Source organism: Rhinolophus ferrumequinum, chromosome X (genome assembly GCF_004115265.2).
Source record: "Rhinolophus ferrumequinum isolate MPI-CBG mRhiFer1 chromosome X, mRhiFer1_v1.p, whole genome shotgun sequence".
Classification (NCBI taxonomy): Eukaryota; Metazoa; Chordata; class Mammalia; order Chiroptera; family Rhinolophidae; genus Rhinolophus; species Rhinolophus ferrumequinum.
Genome location: NC_046284.1, coordinates 46432161 through 46456691, shown reverse-complemented (window position 1 = coordinate 46456691; position 24531 = coordinate 46432161). Strand labels below are relative to the sequence as shown.

The 24531-nt window shown below is 43.5% G+C and overlaps 1 protein-coding gene across 3 annotated transcripts in view; it reads left to right on the top strand.

The window, feature by feature from the left end:
* Positions 1–24126, top strand: part of ATG4A (autophagy related 4A cysteine peptidase) — a 63200-nt gene extending 39074 nt beyond the window's left edge. For 2 of the 3 annotated variants that reach the window (XM_033106528.1, XM_033106516.1), the window contains exons 3-14: positions 2639–2749; positions 5054–5125; positions 7253–7351; positions 9729–9830; positions 10007–10079; positions 12698–12777; positions 13455–13642; positions 13764–13842; positions 20042–20187; positions 21497–21553; positions 22972–23080; positions 23597–24126. In XM_033106528.1, coding sequence (XP_032962419.1) covers positions 2639–2749; positions 5054–5125; positions 7253–7351; positions 9729–9830; positions 10007–10079; positions 12698–12777; positions 13455–13642; positions 13764–13842; positions 20042–20187; positions 21497–21553; positions 22972–23080; positions 23597–23667 — 1187 coding nt within the window. In that variant the 3' untranslated portion in view covers positions 23668–24126. The remainder of the gene's footprint in view (positions 1–2638; positions 2750–5053; positions 5126–7252; positions 7352–9728; positions 9831–10006; positions 10080–12697; positions 12778–13454; positions 13643–13763; positions 13843–20041; positions 20188–21496; positions 21554–22971; positions 23081–23596) is intronic. The other variant, XM_033106523.1, reaches the window with a different exon arrangement.
* Positions 24127–24531: the final 405 nt, after the last annotated feature.

Sequence of the window (24531 nt, the reverse complement as noted above, 5' to 3'; positions counted from 1 at the left end):
GCCCCTCAAGTACGTCCCAGTTTGCTTCTTCATCTCTCTGAGTTCTCCTTGTGGAAGACCTATTTCTCTTTCCTCCCTAGACCTCCTTGTATATACTCTCCCCATGTTACTGCCCTGCCCTTTGCTTCTGTTAATCTCATCTTCTCGTCTGGCTTTCATTTGTTTCACCATGTAACTTCCAATCGGGCTGGCTCTGGAGTCTATCTTCCAAGAGACTCAGGAAGAATAAAGACTGTAATGACCTTGCTCACCTGAGCGGGGCTGAAGAGCAAGAGGAAAATTCGTTGGCTACCATTTTGGTCAGAGCTGTCCCACAGGAAGCAGTGTAGTTCTCAGCCTTTAAGGGGCGGTACTAATTTGACCAGATAGCTGGGCAGTGACTCACTAAGAAAGGCTTGGCGATAGAGAAACAGTTTTTTTCAGCCAGTTCTAAAAAAAGACCCAAGGCTTTTATGCATACATGCTGTACATTTCATCCAGTGCCACCCTTCCTCACCCTGACCAGGGGAATGCCAGAGAGACTGGTTCTTTCCCACACTCCTCTTAAACTACTGATCTCCTGACCTTCTTTGTCTCTCTAGGCTACACTCCATATTCCTTTTAACCTGATTTCTCCTGCCTGTGAGCGGTAGAGAGTAGGGTGCAAAGGTACACAGTGTGATTTAGGCCACCCCAGTCTACCACCTCCTGTGGATGGCCTGACCTGGGTGATCATTTTTAGCCTGGTATTTCCTGAACATGGGCCAGGGGCTGAGGCCAGTGACAGAAAGGCTAAGACAGCACAGACTCCTTGGCAGATTCGGCAGTGATGAGTTTTCACTGGGGAACGAAATGGCTGTCTCATCTCTTTTTTCTAGGTTTGAAATACTGCTGAGACTATTATCTTAATGATGAAAACATCTTGAGGAGAAAGGCTACTTAAATCCCTGAAAGACTGGTCTTCTGTAATATGTTTCAAGAAAGGCAGTATCTCTGTCCTGGGTAGCTGTGTTTCAAAATTATACCTTCAAACAAATTAAAACTTCAACTTGTACAAATTATGCAAAGTATAACTTTAACCTCCAACTAAGTATTTTGAGCAAGTGAGCCTGCTTTCATGACCAGAAATGACTCATTTATATTTAAGAACATTTATTTATATGATAACAGCATGCTCCTGTCTTAGAAAACAAAGTCAAAAGAAAACAATTTGTTTTCAAGTGAGTTAAACATATCCCACAGTGCCACTTTTGCAGGAAACCATTCCCACGGGACTTTTAGGGACTGCTTTGGGGGAGTCCCTGCACCTACTTGCAGCTGCATAGAAGGGCCCCTACTCTCTCTGGGCTGCCCTCCCTATAGGGGATGGGGGACTCCAGGAACTGAGAGGAGAAGATATGTGTTGAGTGGCTTAGTTTTGAACTTGAATTATGGTTCTCATAGAAATAACACCATAAACTAGGAAATATTCTATCAATTTGATTTTTCTGGTTACAGGTTAAAATAGGTTATTTTGTGGGCTGGCTTGGAAACTTATTTACTACCCACAATATTATTTCCCTCAGAAAATTACTTAAAGAGAACTTTTGAGATCAAACCCCTTCACAAGTCAGTCTTGACTCTTTTAGCAGACCCTTTCCCCACAGTTGGTACGAAAGTGAATTTTAACTTGTCCTACATTACATGGTCATAGTTCTGAGAGTGTGGCCTATATACTTCTGGGGTATAATTATTTTTTATTTGGCTACTTAATCTTAAGGGATAACCATAGTTATTTGTGAATCCCAAGAACAAATCATATTTATCATCAGCCACGAGAACCTGCTTTGCAGAAGTCATATGTGAATAAAATGGCAAATAAAAGTACCATGAAAACATCTGGTCTTCCAGCTAAAATATTACATTTTCACAGTTGTATAATTTTTTAGGCTTATGAAAGCCCCCTCCAAGCCCTAGAAAACTCACAGTATTCCCTGTGACATGGGCAGGAGTTAGTAGGTATTCAGGTATGATTATATCACCTTGATACACTCATCCTGGGAGAAGCTAGATAAGTGGCTATTTACAAAGAACGCCCCATGAAAGAAAAGGTTTTGAGATAAGTGTAGCCAAATAATTATTCAGAGGTGGTGTCAAATGGGACCATGATAAAGGGAAGGTTAAAAGAGGTGGTCAAAGTGAGCTGCGCCCTCCACAATTACATTGAAGACAACGAGCTGCCACTGAGCTTCCAGAGGGGCGGCCAGATGGCTCAGTTGGTTAGAGCGCGAGCTCTCAGCAACAAGGTTGCCAGTTCAGTTCCCTCCATGGTATGGGCTGCGCGCCCTGCAACTAAAGGTTGAAAAACGGCGACTGGACTTGGAGCTGAGCTGCGCCTTCCACAACTAGATTGCAGGACGACTTGGAGCTGATGGGCCTTAGGGAAACACACTGTCCCCCAATAAAATTAATATATATATAAGAGGTGGTCAAGAGAACATCCCTCTACTGAAGGATTTTGCAGCCTTGTAAATGTCTTTGTTCCTCAGAGAAGAAGGTTTGCTTCCATTAGATTGGAGCTCATGGCTTTTACCTTTAGGACAAAGGGAAATAATCAGTAAACCACAGAAGAACGCCCCCTCTGTTAAATTTTGCTTAAGTTTCTTTCCTTTTCTTTCAGTTTTATCCAAGTATGAAAACCAGATTACTATTTTCACTGACTACCTAGAAGAATTTCCAGATACCGATGAGCTGGTATGGATCTTGGGGAAACAGCATCTCCTTAAAACAGGTAAGGTTTGGTAGCATTTGTCTGTGACGACCCAAACGAGGTGGGTGCCTGAGGTTAAGGTCCTTTACTTTTTTCCTCCTTGGGTTGGTAGAACATTACCTTGGTTACTGTTGATTCTACTCCTAGGCGGATTTACCTTGCAGCCAAAAGAGTTTAAGCGTCAGGCCCTTCCCTTGCGCAGGCCCCCTCCAAGGGCCTGAGAGTCCCTTGCAGCCCGTTCACATGGTCACAAGTGTTTGTACGATTTGAAAAAAGTCATATATTTGTATTCTTTTCCCTAGAGGAAAACCCGAATTTTATAAGCCTTGGGTTCCAAAAACCAAGGTCCCACTTCCAGTATCTTTAACCAGAATCTAGTCTTTGATGACTGGGCCACATACTTTTCATTCCTCTCAAGTCCTTTTCTGTCCAGATTAAAAATGCTGCTACCCAGGGGACTTCTCAACAGCCCATGGCTGTCAGAAACAATATCACACACTGAGAAATCTTGTAGTTTTACATGTTTCGCTGACTGTAGTACTGTCTCAGTTTATTCTGATTTTGTGTAGAACTTTTGGCCACTGCAGCTAGGTGGAAAGGAGGCTTGAATTTTTCTTCCTTGCCCTTACATGGAAAGACCTTTAAACCTAAGACTGCTAGGTAAAGCCTGAGCTTGGAGAGCGGCAGCTCTGATGTGATATCTGCCTGAGGAGAGGCCCTAGCATGAAGGAGGGACAGAAAGAAGCTCATCAAAAGGCGGGAGACGGAGTTGGGCATTTTGTAGCTCGTCCGGAGTCTGGCCTCATCGTTCTGATAAGAGAGCGCCCGTGGCTAGCAATTAGGAGAATGTTTGTATTCAGACTCTACTACCTTAGATCAGTCACTTTGTCCTCTGGATCTTCACTCCCTTTACCAGCACATGAAATGAGGGGACCGGAAATGATCTCTTCTAGTTCTGTATTCCAGGACAACAGGAATCTCCAGGTTGCCAAACATGCCCATCTTCAAATGTTAAGTGGGGAAATGCCTTTCAAAGTGAAACTGTTAAAATTTCCATACAACTTCCCCAGCCTTTCCAGTGTATAGACAAGCTGGGAGGTGCAGAGAATATCAGAGGAAGGAGTGAGTGGTCTGAACATTTGAGAGGAGGCATATACAAGAGCAGGTAACAATTATCTATCACAGGCTTACTGTCATACTGTACCATCCATGCACTTCCCATGTATTATCTTATTGAATACTCATAGCTCTATGAAGTAGCTACTACTATTCTCCCCATTTTCTGGATGAGGAAACTGAGGCTCAGAGGGCTTAAGTGACACAGCTACACAGTTGGTAAGTAGCAGAGTCAGAGTTCAAACCCGGGCAGAGTATGACTCCAGAAATCTTACTCTTACCCATTATACCTCTGCTTCCCCAAATGTGCTAGACACTGTGGACATGAAGGGGATGGAAAGTCCAGATAGTTCAACTTTCTGATTTGTTCAAAGGAAAGGCAGGAGAGAAAATAGAAACTATTGGCAAAAGTTGAATTTCCTTTTTTTCTTTTAAAGTGCAATGGCTATAAGTTCTATACAGAATACAAACATGGATGTGTTGTTGAAAGGTGGGTGAGAGAAGACTAAGAAAGAGAACCACATCTAAGTCCAGATGGGAACATGGAAGCCATGTTTATGGCCAGTGAAGTAAATTTGCCATAAAATATAAGAAAGCATGCTTTCAAAAAAAGACACGAAAATGTCTGTGATGTTATACATCCATTTAGAATACAAATGCCAGTTGCACTAGATGGTATTCATACAAGTCTCACACACTTAATTTGCTTAACGGAGACATTTCCTTTTTAGTTAAACATCTGGGTGTGTGCGCGCGCGCGGACACACACACACACACACACACACACACACACAGTTTTAGATAACAGACAGTGGGTACTGATGACAGATCCAATCAACTGTCATCATTTAGGCGGGGGGCCGATTGCCTTGTTAGTGGGTTATCCAGGATCCTTGCTTTTACTATTCCATGTCTTCTGGCCATGACCCCAGTGTTAGTGCCTGCGAGGACCATGGAGCTCAGTGATTAGGAGACCAGAAGCACCCAGCGTCATTGGACCAGCCAGTAGCTCTGGTCAAAACATAGGTAGGGGGAAATGCTGAAATTATTTGGCTCAAATGAGATGGGTTTCCTATGAATTTTCCTAGCCCCATAACAATGGCATTGACTGGTTATTTGACAACGAATTTGCTGCTGGCTCAGAAATCAAAGACAGATATCTTTAGATGGGATATGGTGATTTAATTTGAATTTCACATTTAATTACAGAAAAATCTAAGCTGTTGTCTGATATAAGTGCTCGTCTGTGGTTTACATACAGAAGGAAATTTTCACCAATTGGTAGGTATATCATTTGTTGTACTATGCTTTCTTGCTTGTAGATAGCTTGTCTGAAGTTATCAGTTACTTCACAGAAACCTCAGAATTAACAGATCACTATGGCAAAGAATTTGATTTAGGGGAGTAGTTAAGTCTTACACTTTATGCAAAAGTTTCATTGCCAAGATACACCATCCTGTATGGTTCCGTGGTGTTAATGTGTAATGCCAGTATACTTTTGAGCTCACCTCCAAGTGTTCGGGCACTGGGTGGTATTGCTTGTTTTACTTCTGAGAGCAAGGGAAAAGTCAAATAAACTTTTAAGTTGGGCAATATTTGTTAAATCACTGTCTACTGCTTTGTGGAGCCACTTGATTATTGAAGACAGTTGTACCTTGAAAGAGGGAAAGAAAATAATTCTTTTGATTGTTTTTCTACTATGAAATGAAAACGCCTTGCCACTGTGAGATGAATTATGATAGATTTCCTTGGAACTAATTCTCGGCTGATGGAGTACCAGCTGCTGTCTAGAAAAAAAGGACAGTTCAATAAGCTAAGTGAACAGGCTCCCTCTAGAGAAAAATTTGTGTAACGTTTACAAGTAGGGTGACGTATACCTAGTTTCATGGCCCTTTCGGAAAAGATTACCAAACTGAAATGGTAGAAGCTATTCTCCTAACAGGAAACCTGTCTGACCAATTTTGGTGCAGGACTGGACCTAGTAATTAGAGTCAGATCAATCTTTCTGATAAGTGCCAAACATGAAGTGCACACAGACATTTTTTTGCTCTGCACAGGAAGTACCTGAGCAGTAAAACAACAAAACAAACAAACAAAAAAACACAATCTCTAGTACCCAGTGATTCTAAACTGTTAACTTTCTCTGGGTGAAGAAGTTTTTGCAAAGCTTGAAAACATTGGCAGTTCAACTCCGACAATGTTTTGGCAATAGGCAATCTCTTCTTTATGTGGGCTTCACTGCATCTTTTCCATACTAATTTAACCTATAATCCCACCATGAGCAAGAGCCAAAGGACTCCCCTTCCAGCTGACAAGTTGGTTCAACCCTCCCCTTGTTGCTGTAGCAACTCTCCTTCAGTCCCCACAACAAAAGGAAAGGGGCAGCCACCTTGGCCCACTTGTCCTACGAGGATGATGACCCCCTTTAAAGTTAGTCTTGTGAGGTCATGCTTATAGCATACTTTGCCACTTCCATGTTGGGAAAGGAAAGCAATGAATGCAGAATGTCTCCTCTGCCATCCAAGTTATCTGATTTCACTGGTGCCTTGAAAAAGGATATTGAGCTCACCCTGGCCCCATATGTGGGATTTTCATTACCTCAAGTGTTCTTAAAATGGAACCCGCTGTCTTATTTCATTTATTAACTGGTTTTGTGCCTTTTAAAGATGTAGTACATTTCTAATTTATTAATAGTATTTGCAATTGTGACTTTACTCATAACACCAAATATTTACATCATTTTGAGTGGGTTGTACAACACTTTCACAGATACTCTCTCGTTGAATTCTTACACTACCCGGTGATAGCAGGCAGGGTATGTGCTATTGTCCCCAGTCTGCAGGTGAGACTTAGATTAGGTAACAGACACTGGTCTTCTGATGCCTGATCTAAGACTCTTTCCTCTATTTTACATTGCCCTTCTGCTGTTTAGATCTTTATAATGTACATGTAGAACAGTCAAGATCCTTCCAGATTTCTTTGACCATTTTGATGATTCTCTTTGGTACCATTTATTCCTTAACTAAGGTAAGACTGGCTTCCTTGAGAACTGAGCTGTGCAAAGCCAGCTTTGATCAGGCAGATGACACTATGGCATGGACTAAGTGTTGGTAGGCATACATGGCAGTCATCTACCAAAACTGCATGCAGACCTAGAAGTCTCCAAGCAGAAAACAAAAGGGGCAGGCTTTGTTCATTTGCTTGTTTTGTTTTTAGCCACAGAACCCATTTTGGTTAACTCAGCATTATCTTTGCAAGGTCCACCCTGTTTGATATCTGGCTATATCTCTTGCCTTTCTTTTCAGAGTATGTGTGTCTGTCTGTCTTGTATTATTCCCAGATATGCTGATGTTTCGGGAAACGGGAATTTGAGGAACTCACATTCCCTCTCTTCCATTTTGCCACCAGGGGGAACGGGCCCTTCATCAGATACCGGCTGGGGATGTATGCTGCGCTGTGGACAGATGATGCTGGCTCAAGCCCTTATCTGCAGACACTTGGGAAGGGGTGAGTTAAATTTGTTCTCTAAACTGCCTCAGAGACCTCTGCAGTCGCACTTACTGCTGGTGGTTTCCCATTGGTACTGACCTTGAGGAACCCTCAGTAACAGAGCTGCAGGTCCTAAAATGCTCCCTGCGAGCTCAAGTGGTGTGGCTGACAAGTCGACAGAGCCTCCCATGAGAAAGAAACAGCCAACATTTCCTTGTGATTCACCAAGCCAGAGAGTTGTTTTCCTGGGACAGAACTGAACATGGAGGCAGGTGTGTCATTTAGTTTCCATCTTCGCTATTGTTTGAATGAGTCCTTAAACAGGCCAGATAACAAAGAGAACAGGAAGAAGGGTGTGGTGGTAGGTCTGTTTCTTGACCTCATTGAAAATATCTGCCTGATGAAGGATGTAAATGACCTAAAGGAAGTGCCTAATGAGGGTGCTGGTGCTATTTTGGTATGGGTTCACTGAGGATGTCCATTTGATGATGATGAAATCCTTAAATTAGCTTCTTCAAGAGGCCGCTTCGTTAAGAATGCTCCAGTAATCATTGTTGGAACTCTTGAGTCTTGTTTCTTAAGGCAGGTGCGTGTTTCCCTATGGGTATCTGCAGGCTGACCTTGGCTGGGTGCCAGCTTAGGAAATCAGGTGAAAGTCCGGTTCCACTTGGGGATGAGGGAGTGAAAGGACACCTTGGATGAGATTGGTTTGCTGAACTCACTGACTGTTGCTCCTTCAGATTCGGAGAGATGGAAATGTCACTCCCTTTCCTCACTGCGCAGCCTCACGCTCTGTCTGTTGCCGTGATCAGAGACAATTGGGGAAGGGCCTGGGGAGGTTTGAGGGCTTCCTGCCTTCTTTCAGTGTTCAGGATATCTTGTGCCTGCTTCCCCTGGGTAGTATCATAATTTCTGTTTTACAGGTGAGGAAACTGAGGCTTAGGAAGGAAGGTCACTTGCCTAGGGTCAAACAGCACGAAAGCATAGACTTGGGAATGGAATGCAGGTGTTTTGACCCCTTGTTTGGTGATTTCTCTACGGTACCCGTACTTCTTGGAACACATCCATTCTTATTTAACTTTTTCTTATTTATAAAACACTTCAAGATGATTCTTCTGCAAGTGAATTTTGTGGAAAGCAAACTAGAAAAAACCCACAGTCAGCAGTCTCAAATGTTTTAATATAAAAGCAAGTAGCAGGAAGAATTTGGAAATGGATCTTGTAGCGAAGATGAATTAGAAGATGTAATGTTGTGAAGAAGTGTTTTGGAGTGTTTCCTATTTGGTTGTTTTACAATTGAGGTGGGTCGTTTACTTACCACTGTCATCAGAAAATATGTAGTGGTACTTAGCAGCCAGCTAGTCAGGATTTACCCAGACTTAGGTGGGTAGATGACGAAAAACAGTTGCATGCAGTTCACCTTCTGAAGACTGTGCTGAATACGAAGTTTAAAACTTTGGTTTTAGAAACACTAGAAGTGAAGAGAGTGGAAGATGCTGGAGATAATGGCCTTTGACTTCAAGTGTATTTCGATTGTGAGTTCAAACTCTCTCTAAAACCTCAGGAGAGAAGTTTGTCTTAGAAGCAAACTAAGCCTCAGAATTCTGCCCCATTAGACATAGTTCCTAGAGCTGAGGGAATGGGAGCAGTGCATCCTGTCCATAGCAGTGATTGTGGCGAGTTTTTGCAGTTGTCCTTCATAAGCGGTAAGTAGCCTGTACAGGATTTGAGAGGCACAGATGGGATTCCTAAAGATGTAGTTATTTTGCTTCTGACCATAAGGAAACCTTGAACACCTGATAGCAAAGGTATTTGTTTTTCCAAAGCTCAGTGTGGACTTTTTAAAAGTTATGTAAAAATGGCGGCATGCCGTTTTTTTAAAGCTTCCTCAGTTGTGAATTGTGTCTGTTTCCCTGTGAACTGTTGTGTGTCAGAATAGCACTTCCCCCCATGAAACCCTTTTGGCCATGCTGCTAAATTATAAGGACAAAGCCCTTGCTGTCTGTGTGGAGATGAGACACTGGCGTCTGGGTGGTATTTGGATATATTGCTGGATTGGGTGGTGACCTCCCGGTCACTGAGTAGCTGACCAGAAAGGCCCTTGTGAGACTGTTTTCGTGTAATATTTATCCAGCTTCAGCCCTGGGGCTAATTCAATGCTTTGGTCCACTTCTTGTTTTACTTTTACTTTCCACCGACTGAGTCTTGGAAAGTAATCAGTTTCCAGATGTCTTTGTCATCAAAATTAAAGATATTTAGGGAGGTTCTAAGCTGATCATTCCCACCTTCCATATACAGCTTCCTTGTTGTCCTTCTAACCTTGTGGTTATAATAAGAGTTCAGAGAAGTGATAAGCAACTATAAAAATGACCTAACTCATTTTTTCCCCAAAAAGACTGGAACTGGGAGAAACAAAAAGAACAACCCAAAGAATACCAGCGGATCCTGCAGTGCTTCTTAGATAGAAAAGACTGTTGCTACTCTATCCATCAAATGGGTAAGGTCACATCGGTGCGTTAAAGACAACACCTGTACCTGCTCCTCTCGTCTCCTGCCTTGTATATGGCTCCGCCAAGTTGTCCACTGCTTAATTATTTATGCAAAAAGTAAGAGTTTGTGGCGTGCTGGAAGACCTTTTGCTAACATGTTTATTTTTTTTCCACATAAAAACAGCACAAATGGGTGTAGGAGAAGGGAAATCAATTGGTGAATGGTTTGGACCAAATACAGTTGCACAGGTGTTAAAGTAAGTAAAAGAGTGTGGCACCCGCCTTATTCGGTCTCTCATGCCTCCCTCCTCCACCACCTCAATGTCCCATCAACCTAACTGCTTGCCATCCCACTAAGCCGCCAAACACCTGTACCATTTTGCTCAAACAGTTCTTTGAGATGTGTAAGTGGGGACATCAGTGTTGGTATAGCAAAGTTCCATTCCTTGGTACCAGTATATGTGGAGGCACCTCGGGACTCATTCAGTATCCCCCACCCACACAGACTAGTGCTCATGTGCTGGGGAGCCATTAGCACGAGGGCCACTTTGCAGCCAAAGTATTCATACTAACCAGGGAAGGCTGAGCCAGCCTAGGCAAGACATGGACTCCCACCCTGTATAGTACAAGGAAAAGACCATGAATTCATTTAGTTATTCATTTAATATTTACTGGGTGCCGTTACCGTGCTAAGTGCTGGGTGTACAGAAATGAACTAGACACAGTCCTTGCCTCAAGGAACTCATGATTTATTGGAGGAGACAAATTCCAAGGGAGTCTTGGAATCAGTCTGTCATCTCTTAGCAGACTCCAGGCACCCCAGCATGGTACTTTCGTACTTGTTCTGTTAAATCCCAGAATTCACCTCCCACATCAAGAGGCAAGGTGGAGAATCCAGGAGGCCCATTGTTTGGCAAGGGAATGAGGTGAGTGGTACCGGCACTTACACGTGCGGGCCACCTCACCTGTTGTCACTGCCCTTCCTGACAACATGTCACCCCATAAAGACTCCGTGAGGGAAGCGCTTGCATTTGTGTTGCTCACTGCTGTAACTCTAGCACATAAAACTGCCTGGCACACATAAGTGCTCAATAAATATTTGATGAATGAATGAAAATGGCAGCCAGATCTGGGGCTGGGTTTAGGCATCAGAAGACTGAAATCACCGGGCCTCCTTTGGTGTGGCGTGCTTCAGTTCTGGGCTGTCTGGAGCATGGTAGTGGGACCTGCTCCGTCCACATCTGCTTCAATGATTAACCAGTCTTCAATGAACCAGAACACTTGGAAAATGCTCTTGTGAGGGGAGTAGTCTGGATTTCCTGGGGACTTGGGAAACCTGGATCTTTTTTTTTTTTTTTTTTTTTTAGTTTCAGGTGCACAAGACAAAGTAATACTTAGACGTTTATCATTTATATCCCTCACACTGTGTCAACCACCCTGCCCCCATCCACCGTCCCCCTGACATCGCACAGAGCCATTACATTTCCACTGTATCTATTCCTAATGCTGTACTCCGCTTCTTGTAACTATATATACATATATATATATATGTAATTGTAGTTGACATTCATTATTGTTCAGCTTCAGCTTCAGGTGTACAGTGCAGTGATCAGGCATCTACATCTTCCCTGAGATGGTCTCCCTAACGAGACAAGTGTCCATCGGATGAAACCTGTATCTTGGCTTTACTCCTGGCTCACAGTGTAGACTGTCTGATACCACTTTCTTATCTTAGTCTGTGATGCCTTTTGGGGCACTTTTGGCTCTGATGAGTGAGGACTCTGCAGTATTTCGGGAACTACTGCTGGAACCCAGGGCATAAAGTATGGAAGATTAGAATGGCTGTGCTGAGCCCCAAACCCAGCTTGAAATGGTTGTTTTTTTTAAGTGATATCCCTTAGAATGTGCTTCTTTCTTCTCAATTTTGAGGTTCCCAACAACAAATAAAGGGAAACATACATTTTTAAAAGAATTTAAGTGGGTTTCGATTCATGATTGTTATTTTCATTAACAGCAGTATATTAACATTATTATGTCATTGTTATTATTTTGGGAAAGATAATACATTGGAATGAGTACAATAAAAGTGTAATAGTAATTAACATCTTCTTAGGAGCTACTTTGGTTTGGGAGACAATGTTTTTTCTTTTGTCCAATGAGACTGGACTTTACCCAAGAATCCCAGAGTGGCCAGGTTAAATGTGTTTTCTTTCAAACTGGCAAGAGAAGAAGATAAAGGAGAAATAATCATGGTAGTTTGCTCAGATCTCAGATAAGCTCTTACAGGGGTTTTCTTTCTAATCTCCTCTGGAGTCATGCAACTCAGCATGTTCTCTCTTCAGCTGTTGACCAGTAAGGCCCCACACCCAAGGCCATCTGTAGCCCAAGTATTCTTAACCAGCATTGCCACAGCACATGGAGAGGGAGGTGAGAGGTCACCTCTCTCTAGATTTTTCTGGGGCTTATTTTCTATGTTCCCAAACAGATATATTTTAATGACAGTTTCCTTTTATTGAAAAGTGCAGTAAGTCAGAATGTCTTCTATTTAAAACAAGAAAATAAAGTCTCTTGGGAGCAGAGGCACTGGTAAACTTCTGTCTCTCACCCAAGAGGAATAACATCATATTGTTAGGTAGACTTTTCCATTTTGTAAAGCAGGGTCTCCTTTTCAAGGTTCGGAAACTGTGACTCTGTGGCATTCTCAAAGTCCCTGGACACAGAATGTTCCAGAGCTTGGTCAAAGCACTGACCTGAACCCCAGCTTCTCTGAGGCTCAGTGTTTGGTGACTTCAGGAATGCTGGGCATTGATTGCACTGCTTCCTGCTGGTATTTCCATTTTCCTCAGTTGTGACTTCGTTGTATGTTGCTTTCCAGAAAACTTGCTTTATTTGATGAATGGAATTCCCTGGCTGTTTATGTTTCAATGGATAACACAGTGGTCATTGAAGATATCAGTGAGTCCCCAGACTGTTTCCCTTCCTGGGTGGTGGGTGATGGGTCCTTCCTCACCATTCAGAAATTGGGGTGAGAGACAGACAGATAGAGCCAGAGAGAGTGATAAAGATTCAGACCCCCACACATACTGACTACCCACGAGGACAGGGAGCTTAGGGGAGCACAGGACTCTGGTTAATCATCCCCTGCACCCTTTTTCCTCCTCCCTTTCAGCACTCTGAAAGGGTGAAAATAACGAAAGGATCTTTGCTGCTCCTCAGTAAGGTACCAGACCTTTCTCTGCAGGACACCCAAAGTGTGGATAGTCAGTTAAACTCCAACAGGTCCCCTATGGAGGCCTCCCCCTTGTTCAGCTCTGTGCTCCCCATCATGAGGTTAGAGAAAGCAAAAGATAAGCCCCTGTCCCAAAGGCCTAGGCAGACTAGTTAAGAAATGAGATTCTCTCAGTGAGCCCGTGTTGTCTGACGGGAGGTAAGGGAGTACTCAGTTGCCAGGAGGAAGAGAAGTAAGGACTGCAGGAGCGGCCTGGACTTCCTGCGGGAGGTGGGACAAGCTGGGCCCTGGCAGTAGAGGGTAAGGCAGGGGTGTCCTGTGAGGTCTCCCTTAGTTTTACCCTTGGCATACGTCCTAGGGCTGGAGACCCCTAATTTACCTGGCTCTCATCTTCTGTTTCTAGAGAAAATGTGCTGCGTCCTTCCCGTGGGTGCTGACATAGGTGATGAGAGCCCTCCCGACTCTCTGAATGCTTCGAACCAGAGTAAGGGCACCTCTGCCTGCTGCCCAGCCTGGAAACCCCTGCTGCTTATTGTGCCCCTTCGCCTGGGCATAAACCAAATCAATCCTGTCTATGTTGATGCATTCAAAGTAAGTCGCTCCTTTTTCCGAGCCCATTGCTGCCTGCCCATCACACCGTCATGTGAGCACGGAGATCCGTGAGCAGCAGTCCATAAGTGAGTTGAGAATCTTGCATTCTCTTTCCCTCTAGGAGTGTTTTAAGATGCCACAGTCTTTAGGGGCATTAGGAGGAAAACCAAATAACGCCTATTATTTCATAGGATTCTTAGGTAAGAAAAGAGGAATCACAAGTAAGTCATCGTGGGCTAGGGGAGGGTGGGCAGGTTTGTACGGGAGACCAGGCAATTCCAGTAAAGGGGGCCTTGTCCAGCCTGGAGATGCTGTGGCCTCTGACCAGCTCCTTCTGTCCCCGGCCTGATCTGTGCAGAGTAACACTTCAGGGTGCCTGATGGAGAGCGCATCCCCCTTCAATGCCTCCACTTCCTTGCCTCTTGATAAGACGGTTCCATGCTGCTTTCGCACTGGACTGCGCCAAAGTCACAGCATTGCTTCAGCACATCTCTCTCCTTCCTATGGGCCTGGGGTGTCACTCCCCTGGCCTGGTTGAACCCCGTCTTACTGGGGCCCAGGTATTCAGGCTAGGAAACATCCTCTGGCTTCCCAGGTCCACGCAGCTGGGTCTGCTGGCTCATTGTTCAGAGCCCTGACTGGGTGGGAATTAGAGGAGGCAGAGACAGAGGTATCCCTTGTCTCATAATGGGGGCTAAGCCTTAAAACCACTAACCTCCTAATACAGATCCTAACGAGCAGCTTGACATCCCCTGCCTGGGTTGACGCCCCTGGAAGCCCAGCTACCTTATTCACTAGCTATGACCAGAGACATTTAAGGCCTTTGGCACACAAGGTGAGCCAGTTCAGTGCTCCTCAAACTTAATATGCACATGAATCACCTCGAGAGCATATTATAGTGCAGGCATGGCAGGTCTGGGGTGGGCCCTGAGAGTCTGCATTTCTCACTGGACAGTGCCCATGCTGTGGACACACACCACACTTTGGGTACCAAGGACCTAGACACCTGATTCGTGCTGAAGAGCACGGGAAAGGGAGTGACACGACTAGGGGAATTTGATACAGAGCTCCTCTCACAGGAGCGCAGTGGTCCTAAAGCAGGCCTCGAAGAAAAGTGCAAGGGACAGCCTTAGCTAGGGAAGGGTGAGTCCGAGCAAGTGTGGGGAATGGCATGAGGGATGCACAGAGGACAGGGTGAGGGGGCTCGGTCACCCTCCCGGCATCTCCTCCTTGGACATTCAGAGAGGTGAGGTGGGGTGGAAACACACATACCTGGCCTTGTTTGGCAGCCTCCCACTTGCTAGCTGTGTGACCGCTGGAAAAGTGTCAACTCTTTCAATCTCAGATTCCTCTTATGGAAAAAAGGGTTAACACCTCACTTACCATGTTGTCACCTCACAGTATAGCACCCAGCAAAGAGCCAGGCATGTAGTTCACACTCAGTAAAAGGTGCCTCCACCCTGCCTGACCCCAAAACCTCTTTTCATTTCTCTGTCTTTTTTTTTTTTTTTTTCAATTGGGGAATATTGGTGAACAGTGTGTGTTTTTCCAGGACCCATCAGCTCCATGTCACATTGTTTTCAATCTAGTTGTGGGGAGCACAGCTCACTGGCCCATGTGGGAATCGAATCGGCGACCTTGATGTTATGAGCACTGCGCTCTACCCACCAAGCCAACCGGCTGCCCTCCGTCTTTCTTCCCCTCCTTGATTGAGGCCAGGGTTTCTACACAGTTGCGTCGGCTCTCTCTAGTGCTGCCATCTATTGGTAGAACCTATGAACTACAGCTTGGTGGAAAATTTGGAGGCTTTTATTTTTCTAAGTACTTAACCCAGCATTTTGAGTTATATAAACTTTGATGTCCTCCTTTGTTTCTAAGCTTTTGGGTTCCTGTCAAAGAAAATGTTGTAATCATATATTTCCTATTGTTTGTGCTTGAGGACAAGGTTGAAACAGATTGGAAAATAATTTTGGAGGGATTTCAGTGAATAGTGTATGTGATTCCCAGACTCACTGGCCTCCCTTATCCCAAGTTATCCAGACAGAATTCGCCAAGTTGGCGTAGCCCTTCTGTTTCCTGAGTCTCCTGGGTCGAGGTAACTTTGTGGAGTTTAACTACTCATAAAAGAGGTGTGGGCCAGCCTCAGTTCCTGAAACAGAGATTTACATAGTGCTCGTTAATGTTTGTTTTTAATTTATTGGGGTGACAATTGTTAGTAAAATTACATAGGTTTCAGGTGTACAATTCTGCATTACATCATCTATAAATCCCATTGTGTGCTCACCACCCAGAGTCAGTTCTCCTTCCATCACCATATATTTGATCCCCCTTACCTTCATCTCCCACCCTCCAACGCCCTTACCCTCTGGTAACCACTAAACTGTTGTCTGTGTCTACGAGTTTTTGTTTCTCATTTGTTTGTCTTGTTCTTTGTTTTTTTTTGGTTTATATACCACATATCAGTGAAATCATATGCTTTTTCTGTCTGACTTATTTCGCTTATCTCTGCTTTTTCTGTCTGACTTATTTCGCTTAGCATTATACTCTCAAGATCCATCCATGTTGTCACAAATGTTCCTATATCATCTTTTCTTGCCGCCGAGTAGTATTCCACTGTGTATATATACCACAACTTCTTTATCCATTCATCTATCGAAGGACATTTTGGTTGTTTCCATGTCTTGGCCACTGTAAACAAAGCTGCAATGAACATTGGAGCACACATGTCATTATGGATTAATGTTTTCAGATTTTTTGGATAGATACCCAGGAGAGGGATTGCTGGGTCATATGGTAATTCTATTCGTAATTTTCTGAGGAACCTCCACACTGCCTTCCATAGTGGCTGCACCAGTCTGCCTTCCCATCAACAGTGTATGAGGGTTCCTTTTTCTCCACAGCCTCTCCAACACTTGTTCCTATTTGTCTTGTTGATGATAGCCATTCTGACTGGGGTGAGGTGATATCTCATTGTGGTTTTCATTTGCATTTCTCTGATGATTAGTGATGTTGAGCATTTTTTCATATGTCTATTTGCCAGGTCATCTGCCCATTTTGCAATTGGGTTGTTTGTTTTTTTGTTGTTGAGTTTCATGAGTTCCTTGTATATTTTGGATATTAGCCCCTTATCGGAGGCACTGTTTGCAAAAATCTTCTCCCATTCTTTTGGTTGCCTCTTTATTTTGTCGATGGTTTCTTTTGCTGTGCAGACGCTTTTAAGTTTCATATAGTCCCATTTGTTTATTTTAGCTTTTAGTTCCCTTGCTTTTGGAGTCAAATTCATAAAATGGTCTTTGAACCCAAGGTCCATAAGTTTAGTACCTATGTTTTCTTCTATGCAGTTTATTGTGTCAGGTCTTATGCTTAAGTCTTTGATCCATCTTGAATTAATTTTGGTACACGGTGACAGATAACACTCCAGTTTCATTCTTTTGCACGTGGCTATCCAATTCTCCCAGCACCATTTATTGAAGAGGCTGTCTTTCCTCCATTGTATGTTTCTAGCTTCTTTGTCAAAAATTATCTGTCCATATTTATGTGGTTTTATTTCTGGGTTCTCAATTCTATTCCATTGGTCTATGTGTCTGTTTTTCTGCCAATACCATGCTGTTTTGATTATTGTTGCCCTGTAGTGCAAGCTAAAGTCAGGGAGTGTGATACCTCCAGTATTGTTCTTTTTTTTAAGATTGCTTTGATAGTGCCCATTAACTTTTAAACTTTGTTTAACCTTCACTTGAGGCTACAAAGTCCGTTCAGCTCCCCTTTTCTGACTCATCCCCGTACTGTATTAGGTTAGGGGGTCCAGATTGGTAGAATGTCTGAAGGGAGGGAATGGATGAGAACTGCCGTTTTCTGAACAGCTGTGTTGTGCCAGGAACTGTGCAGTGTTCTCTCTAGGTAGATAGATATAGATAGTTATATAGAGATGTATAGATAGAGATAGTTATATAGAGATGTATAAATATAGTTATATAGTGCTGTATATAGTTATATAGAGCTGTATAGGTATAGTTATATAGAGATGTATAGATATAGAGAGATGTATAGATAGAGATACTTACATAGAGATGTATAGAGATAGTTATGTAAAGATGTGCAGATAGAGATAGTTGTGTAGAGATATATAGATATAGTTATGTAGAGATATATACAGACAGAGATAGTTATATAGAAATGTATACCTATAGTTACACAGAGATGTATAGATATAGACAGATGGATATAGTTAGCATAACACCCCTGTGAGGTAGAGATTGTTATTTACATTTATTTATGCCTAGTGAAATCGTGATATAGAGGGGTTGTTTCCTCCAGGCCACCTAGCTAGGAAGTAGCAAAGCCAGGATTGGATCCCACTTTGGCCATCCCTGCCTACCACATCACATTGCTTCCTGAGTGCCCTCTTGCCCTGTTGGGAAGCTGGGAGAAGCGCTTGGTGTAGGAGACTATGGGCAAGGTGAGACTCTGGCTGGTAGATTTTTCCTGCATCTAGAGGAGACGTTTGTCCCCTGTGCTTTAGTAGAGGTTGCCTCCTGGAGATCAGCGGTGTGAGCCCTGTGTCTGCAGATGGTTGACCAGCCTGCCTCTTCTCCTTTGGCCTCATTAAAGACCTTGGTTTAGTCCCCACATCATTTTTAGGACTTTTTATATCTTTGACTATATCTCTTTTAAGCACTCTGAGAAATAGGCCAACCCACAAAGCTCCACCACACACACACACACATACACACACACACACGTGCGCGCATGTACACACACATACATGCACGCACATGTACACACACATGTGTACACACACACACACACACACACACACACACACACACACACACACACACAAGGGCCAGAGGCAGAGAGGACAGTGCTATTATTCCCAGCACCTTAACTGAAAACACTGGCAGAATGCTCCGCTCTAACCCTGCTTTGGATTTGTATTTTCTTGTGCACAACTCCCTTCTCCTCTTACCTTTCTGGTCTCAGGTAGGCTTCCATCTAAACATCCTGGTTGGTGCTCTTCCTTGTGACCTGAGGCTTTTTGTTATAACTGATCTCACCCACCTGTGGTCTGGGGGAATATGTACCTTCCCTTTCCTAAATCAAGTCAGATGGCAGCACTGATTTCCATATACTCTTCAATATCTATTAATATGTGTAGGGGGATACTTTTGAGTCCAAGCAAGATATTTCTTCTATGACTTCATTGAATTTGTATTGTGTTTGAAGCATTGCACAGAGATGAAATCTTCCCATTCTTATACTACCCTGTGAGGTAACTGGAACAGGCCAATGATCCCAGTTTAAAAACAAGAAAATGAAGACAGAGTGATTTAAGTGGTTGATCCCAGGTCTGACAAAGACAAGTTAAGCTTTTATCAGAAACATTCGTTGACAATAGAAGCACTTAGATGTCCCCAACACGATCCCAGATGTCATTCCAGGGAAGGTGTCCAGGGCATCCCTCCCTACCCCATCCTGCTGCTGCGGGTACTTCTTTCTTTGGTTGCATAACCCAGTCTAGAACACAGGGGCCCAGATGATTCTCAGGCCTGGACAGTGAGGTTAGGGTGCCTCCTTAGGCACTTTTGCCTACTTAGCATGTCACTGATGAGCACTCGACGGACTCTCAGCCCTTTGAATAGCAGATAAAAGTAGAGATTTTATTATCCTGAATCCCTCCCAGATCCTTTATTGGCCTAGGCTTTTTCAATTTAATGAAGTATGGCTTTTCTCTCATTTGTAAAGATCGGTCATCTCAAAGTGAGTTTTCCCAGTGAGGTCTATCTATACTGATGTTAGTGTGACCAACGCAGTGCTTTCTGACGGGGATTACTAACTTGCTAACAATGACTAACTTGCTACCTCATGAAGAGCGGAAGTCAGCTCCCTGGTATGTCATCCACAGCAGAGTCAGCATTCCCATTTCTTTTGTAGGCCAAGGCCTTTCTCCTCACCAGATGTGCTCTCTGACCATGGGTCTGAGAACCAGTGGTCTAGAATGAGATGCTTTCCAACGCTGAAAGAGGCAGGAAGGTCCCTAATGGCATCTGAACTCCTGGCCTGCTGATTCTACCTGTCACCTCTTTGCTACTGCTGCTCACAGAGCCTGACATGTCACCTGTGGTGTCTCATTCCCACCTTTTCTCAAACCTGTCGCTCTCCATTTCTTGGACTTGGGCTTTGAGGAGATGTGAATGCTAGGGCAAGTCTTCTCATCAGATGATTGAATTTGGGTGTGAGTGGCTTCCTTCAGGCATGCTCACCCTACTTCAGGCTTTCTGTCATCTCATTCTCATTGTCACCAAGGGAGGGGTTAGAAAAACCAGAGCTCCTCCTCCCAAGGACAGCAATGGGGCCATGGCCAGTGGTTCTTCGAAGGTTAAGCATACCTCATTTTAACAGGTGATGAGCTCATTTTCCTGGACCCTCACACAACCCAGTCCTTCGTTGACACTGAAGAGAATGGAACAGTTGATGACCAGACTTTCCATTGTCTGCAGGCCCCACAGCGAATGAACATTCTGAACTTGGATCCTTCCGTAGCATTGGTGGGTATCTGAAGATTGGGGGGGGGGGGCAAGAGATACCCTGTAGCCCTATTACAGATTTGTTCCCTGGGGATTATCCAGGTTGCTAGGTAGCATGACAAGAGTATATTCGCTTATCAACCCCAGGAGAGGTAGAGTAGAGTAGTGGGGAAGGAGTGGACCTTGAGCCAAACTGCTTCAGTTGGAATCCAGACCCTGCCACTTACTAGCCATGGACTTAAGAGGAGTCCCTCAACCTTTCTGAGCCTTGCTCTTCTCATGTCTAAAAGAACAAAAGAGAAGTTTCTTCCTTGTAGGGTTGCGTGAGGCATGCTGTGTGTAAAGCACTTAGCACAGTGCCTGGCACATTGTAAACATTCTGTAAATGTTACTTATTATTGGAGTTACCGTCTTTCCCCTTTTTCCTTCATGCCCTCTAATTATTGCCACGCAGTCAAAAGGAATAAGGTGGGACATAGCTTAGGGAGGAAGAAGGGAGCAAGCTCCCCGGAGTGGACAGTGCCCATTTCTCTGGGCACACAATCCAGGAAGTTGTAGGGTTCCCCCCCAAAAGTATGACTGCTGTCTACATACATTGAAGGGGCAGCTGCATTTGAAGTAGCCAATGTTTATGAGGCCCGTCTACATCCTTCCAGTTTAATTCGATTGTCAGAGCACCTGTGTCGAAAGAAACACCAGAGTCCTCCTCTTGTCTTAGACTATTCTTTCACTACTGTGGGAAGGCTCTGAGGATGGGGAAGGAGGATGGTTCTCTTTATTCTAATAGATCATTTCCTTAAGGTCAAAGCCACCTTATTAAGTATTGTCTCTGGCTGAAAGTACTATTTGGCTTTCGTTTGCTGGTTTAATTGACTATTCTTTACAGTATATTTGTGCACTGAATGTAATAGAGTTAACCTCACACTTTGGAGATTGGTCATCCAGTTACTGTGTCTCACAATATGAGGGGAGAGGGACGGGGAGGAAAGCGACAGGGGAAAAGCGCCAGGGATAAAAGAAGAGAGAGAGGCAGAGAGACAGATGGGGAGACAGAAGAAGAGGGAGAGGAAGAGACAGAGAATGGAGAGGGAGATGGAGGGGGAAGGGGAGGGGAGAATGAATGAGCAAATACGTGTGTCCAAGTGAGGCAATGATCTGGGAGAGAGAGAAGCCCAGGCGATCTTTCTTGTAATTTTTGGGAAGTTACATCCAAGGAGAAGAGCCCACATCCCATGTTGTAACTCTGGGCCAACGGCTCCATTTGTAGCGCAGGGGTCCTGTCTTGGTGCCCTGACTAGTTCTAAGTTGTGTTCTTTTGCTTCCCCCCAAGGGATTTTTCTGCAAAGAAGAAAAAGACTTTGATAGCTGGTGTAGCCTTGTTCAAAAGGTAAAGGTGTATGTTTTTCTTAGTCTTAAAAAACAAAGTTACTCAATATGATTCCTTTTCAAGACTGTTTTTCGTAGTAACAGAAACCTAGCCTAATATGACTTTATTGCAAGAGAAAGAAATTAAGATGTGGGGGATTGTGCATAACTTTGGGGAAACCAAAGAAAAACTTTTGTTAGAAATACGTTTAGTATGTCAAGTGAGTGATATTTTTAGCTACTTAATGTTTCATCTCATTAAGCCTACGAGTCTTAGGAAATATTCAACTAATATTCTACCATTTTAACCTAAAAATGCCAATTTCATATAGCTCAGCTTAAAATTTTCCTTAGCCTGTTCATAACACTGAGATGATTGAAGAAGCCAAACTACTTTTCTATGTCTTTAGTGGTCCATTTACAGTTTCAGGAGCTTGCCTTTTTATTAATTGTCTTATTTATATAAAATAAGGTATGCTGCCACTTCAAGGAAACAGTTTGCAGAAATCTGTGTAAATAGTAAAGCAAGTTATTCTTTCTTTTTGGTATTTTGCGTAAAAGGGTATTTATTGTTTTGATGGCTCACCAATCTTCATATCAGCCTCCCTAATCCTCAGCCTCTAACACATGCCAAATATGTGGAGGACGTTGATAAATGCTTATTGAAAGAATGAAAGGAGATCATAGGGAGTAGTTTAAAGAGCCCCGGATGGGGTGGCAGGAGACCTATTGTTCTCCTCTCTGCCAAACAAAGAGACTGGGGAGATGCGAGCCCAGAGCCTTTTTTTTGTAAGTGTAAGGAGGGAAGATTTTTCTTCACAAGTGAACAAATAATTAATACCAGTATCTCCAGCTGAATCTGAAACCCCAGTTAATAATTTGCTGAGACATAATGGAGACTTATTTTCTAAAAGCAATACTTACATTTCAGAATGCAGCAAAACTGTTTATATTGACATTTAAAGTTAGAAGGAAAATTTTCTGATAAGACGATGCCATTTAAATTAGGACATACACCATAAATGTTGGACTAAACGGAAACCATAGCAATATGTACCAATATTTGTCTTGGGGCAGATTTAATTTGATTAACCAACATTTCTTTGGCGCCAACACTTCAGGAGCATCTCGCCCCTACATTGCGTTGAGCCCCTGCAACTGGCATGTGACCTGAACGTCATGAGAGGATGGACAGTGAGCACTGGCCTTCCCTCAGATGCTCCATCCAGTGTCCTTCCCTCCTGGCCAGCAGTACCAGAAGTGAAGAGGGCTGGGTCTTCAGATGAGTCAGGGAGAGGCCGGGTGTATTTGCTAGGCCTCTGCTTTCACCTTTCAGCAACCAGGCCACTCTCTTAGGGCTTGCTTGGGGGTCATAGATTGCCAATTGGACAGAAATGTAGTGACTCTGCAGTGTTTGTAACTGTTTCTGTGTGTCCTCAGGAAATTCTAAAGGAAAACTTAAGGATGTTTGAATTAGTTCAGAAACATCCATCTCACTGGCCTCCCTTTGTACCTCCAGCCAAGCCAGAGGTGACAACCACTGGGGCAGGTAAGCGGTTGTTCAGGGACTCTGTAGCCAGCAGACCCTCATGTAGCAATTGTTTTACGAAACAGAAGCAATTGTCTGGACTAATCAAGGATTGGTGCTTCTGTATTTTAATCCTCTGATGAATTGACACTTACAGATTTCAAAGACTGATAAAAGCTGAAAATAAGCTCAGTGCGAAAGTTCCATGTAAAATCAAAATGACTAGAAAAAAGTTTTTCATGGTCTGGTTCAGAGTAACAAATCAGAGGCCATGGGTGAGTAAACAGGTGCCTCAAAGGTTTTCCAGAGCCCCATCCTCATCACTGTGAATAGGCCTATGTAACAAGTCTGGTTATTTTGATTGTTTATAGAGACTTTCTAACACTTGGCAGTGGTCCAATCCGTAAGTCTCCTCCACACAAGCTTTTCTTTAACAAAACAATTTAAAAATGCATAGTCTTCCCTACTGAGTAATGTATTGACTGCTTCAACCTGAGCGTCAAGCTTTTCTCCTTTCTCATTTCTGTATTCTAATAGAATTCATTGACTCTACTGAACAACTAGAGGAGTTTGACCTGGAGGAAGATTTTGAGATTCTGAGCATATAGAATAATTGGAACTCAACCTGGGGGTCTGTCTTCCATCTGACACCAGAAGAACATGAACTCATTACATAAAACTTTTCTAGTCAGCAAGTGCCTGATATGCCAACAGCATACAAACTTGATAGCAATCAATCATGACTGAGCCAATCACCGTTTCTCAGAAAAAACAATAACAATTCTTCCCCAGAAAAAACTAGAACAATCATGGAATCTAGGAGCAGAAAGCTTAGGAGCTATCCCTTGCTTCCCAGCTTGTCTTACACGGCCACGGTGAGTTGTGCCACTACTGAAATGAGGAGGTGGACATCTGGAAGACAGACTGCAACTCCCACCTTGCTCCTAGCACTGGCAGATGACAGATGGTTACCTGTGCTTCCTCACCGTTTCAGGCGTGACCTCTTTGGGGCTAAATACTAAGAAGCAGTCTGTTCTCTTGCTCTAATAATAAAGTGATTACATCAGGGAGAAAAAGGTCTTGTTAAATTATTTGAATATGTATTTGAATTAATTGTAATTTATATCAAAACGTTTGTCAAAGGAATTATGTCAAATGTGTACTTGTTGATCTCCTGACTCTTTGGGGGAGAGCCTTCCCCTTTGGGGGTCACTGTCTCCTTCTTTATTAATGCTTTTGTCCGATGTCACCCTGCCTTTAAATCAAATCACGATCACTGAAATTGGGGGTTAAGCAAAGTTTTTCTGTAGAGGGCCAGATTGTAAACGTTTCAGGCTCTGCAGGCCACGTGGCCTCTGTCACAGGTATTCAACTCTGCTGTTGGAAGTGAAAGAGCAGCCATAGACAATCTGAGCCTGGCTGTAAGCCAATAAAACTTTAAAAACTTTATTTACGAAAACAGGTGGAAGGCC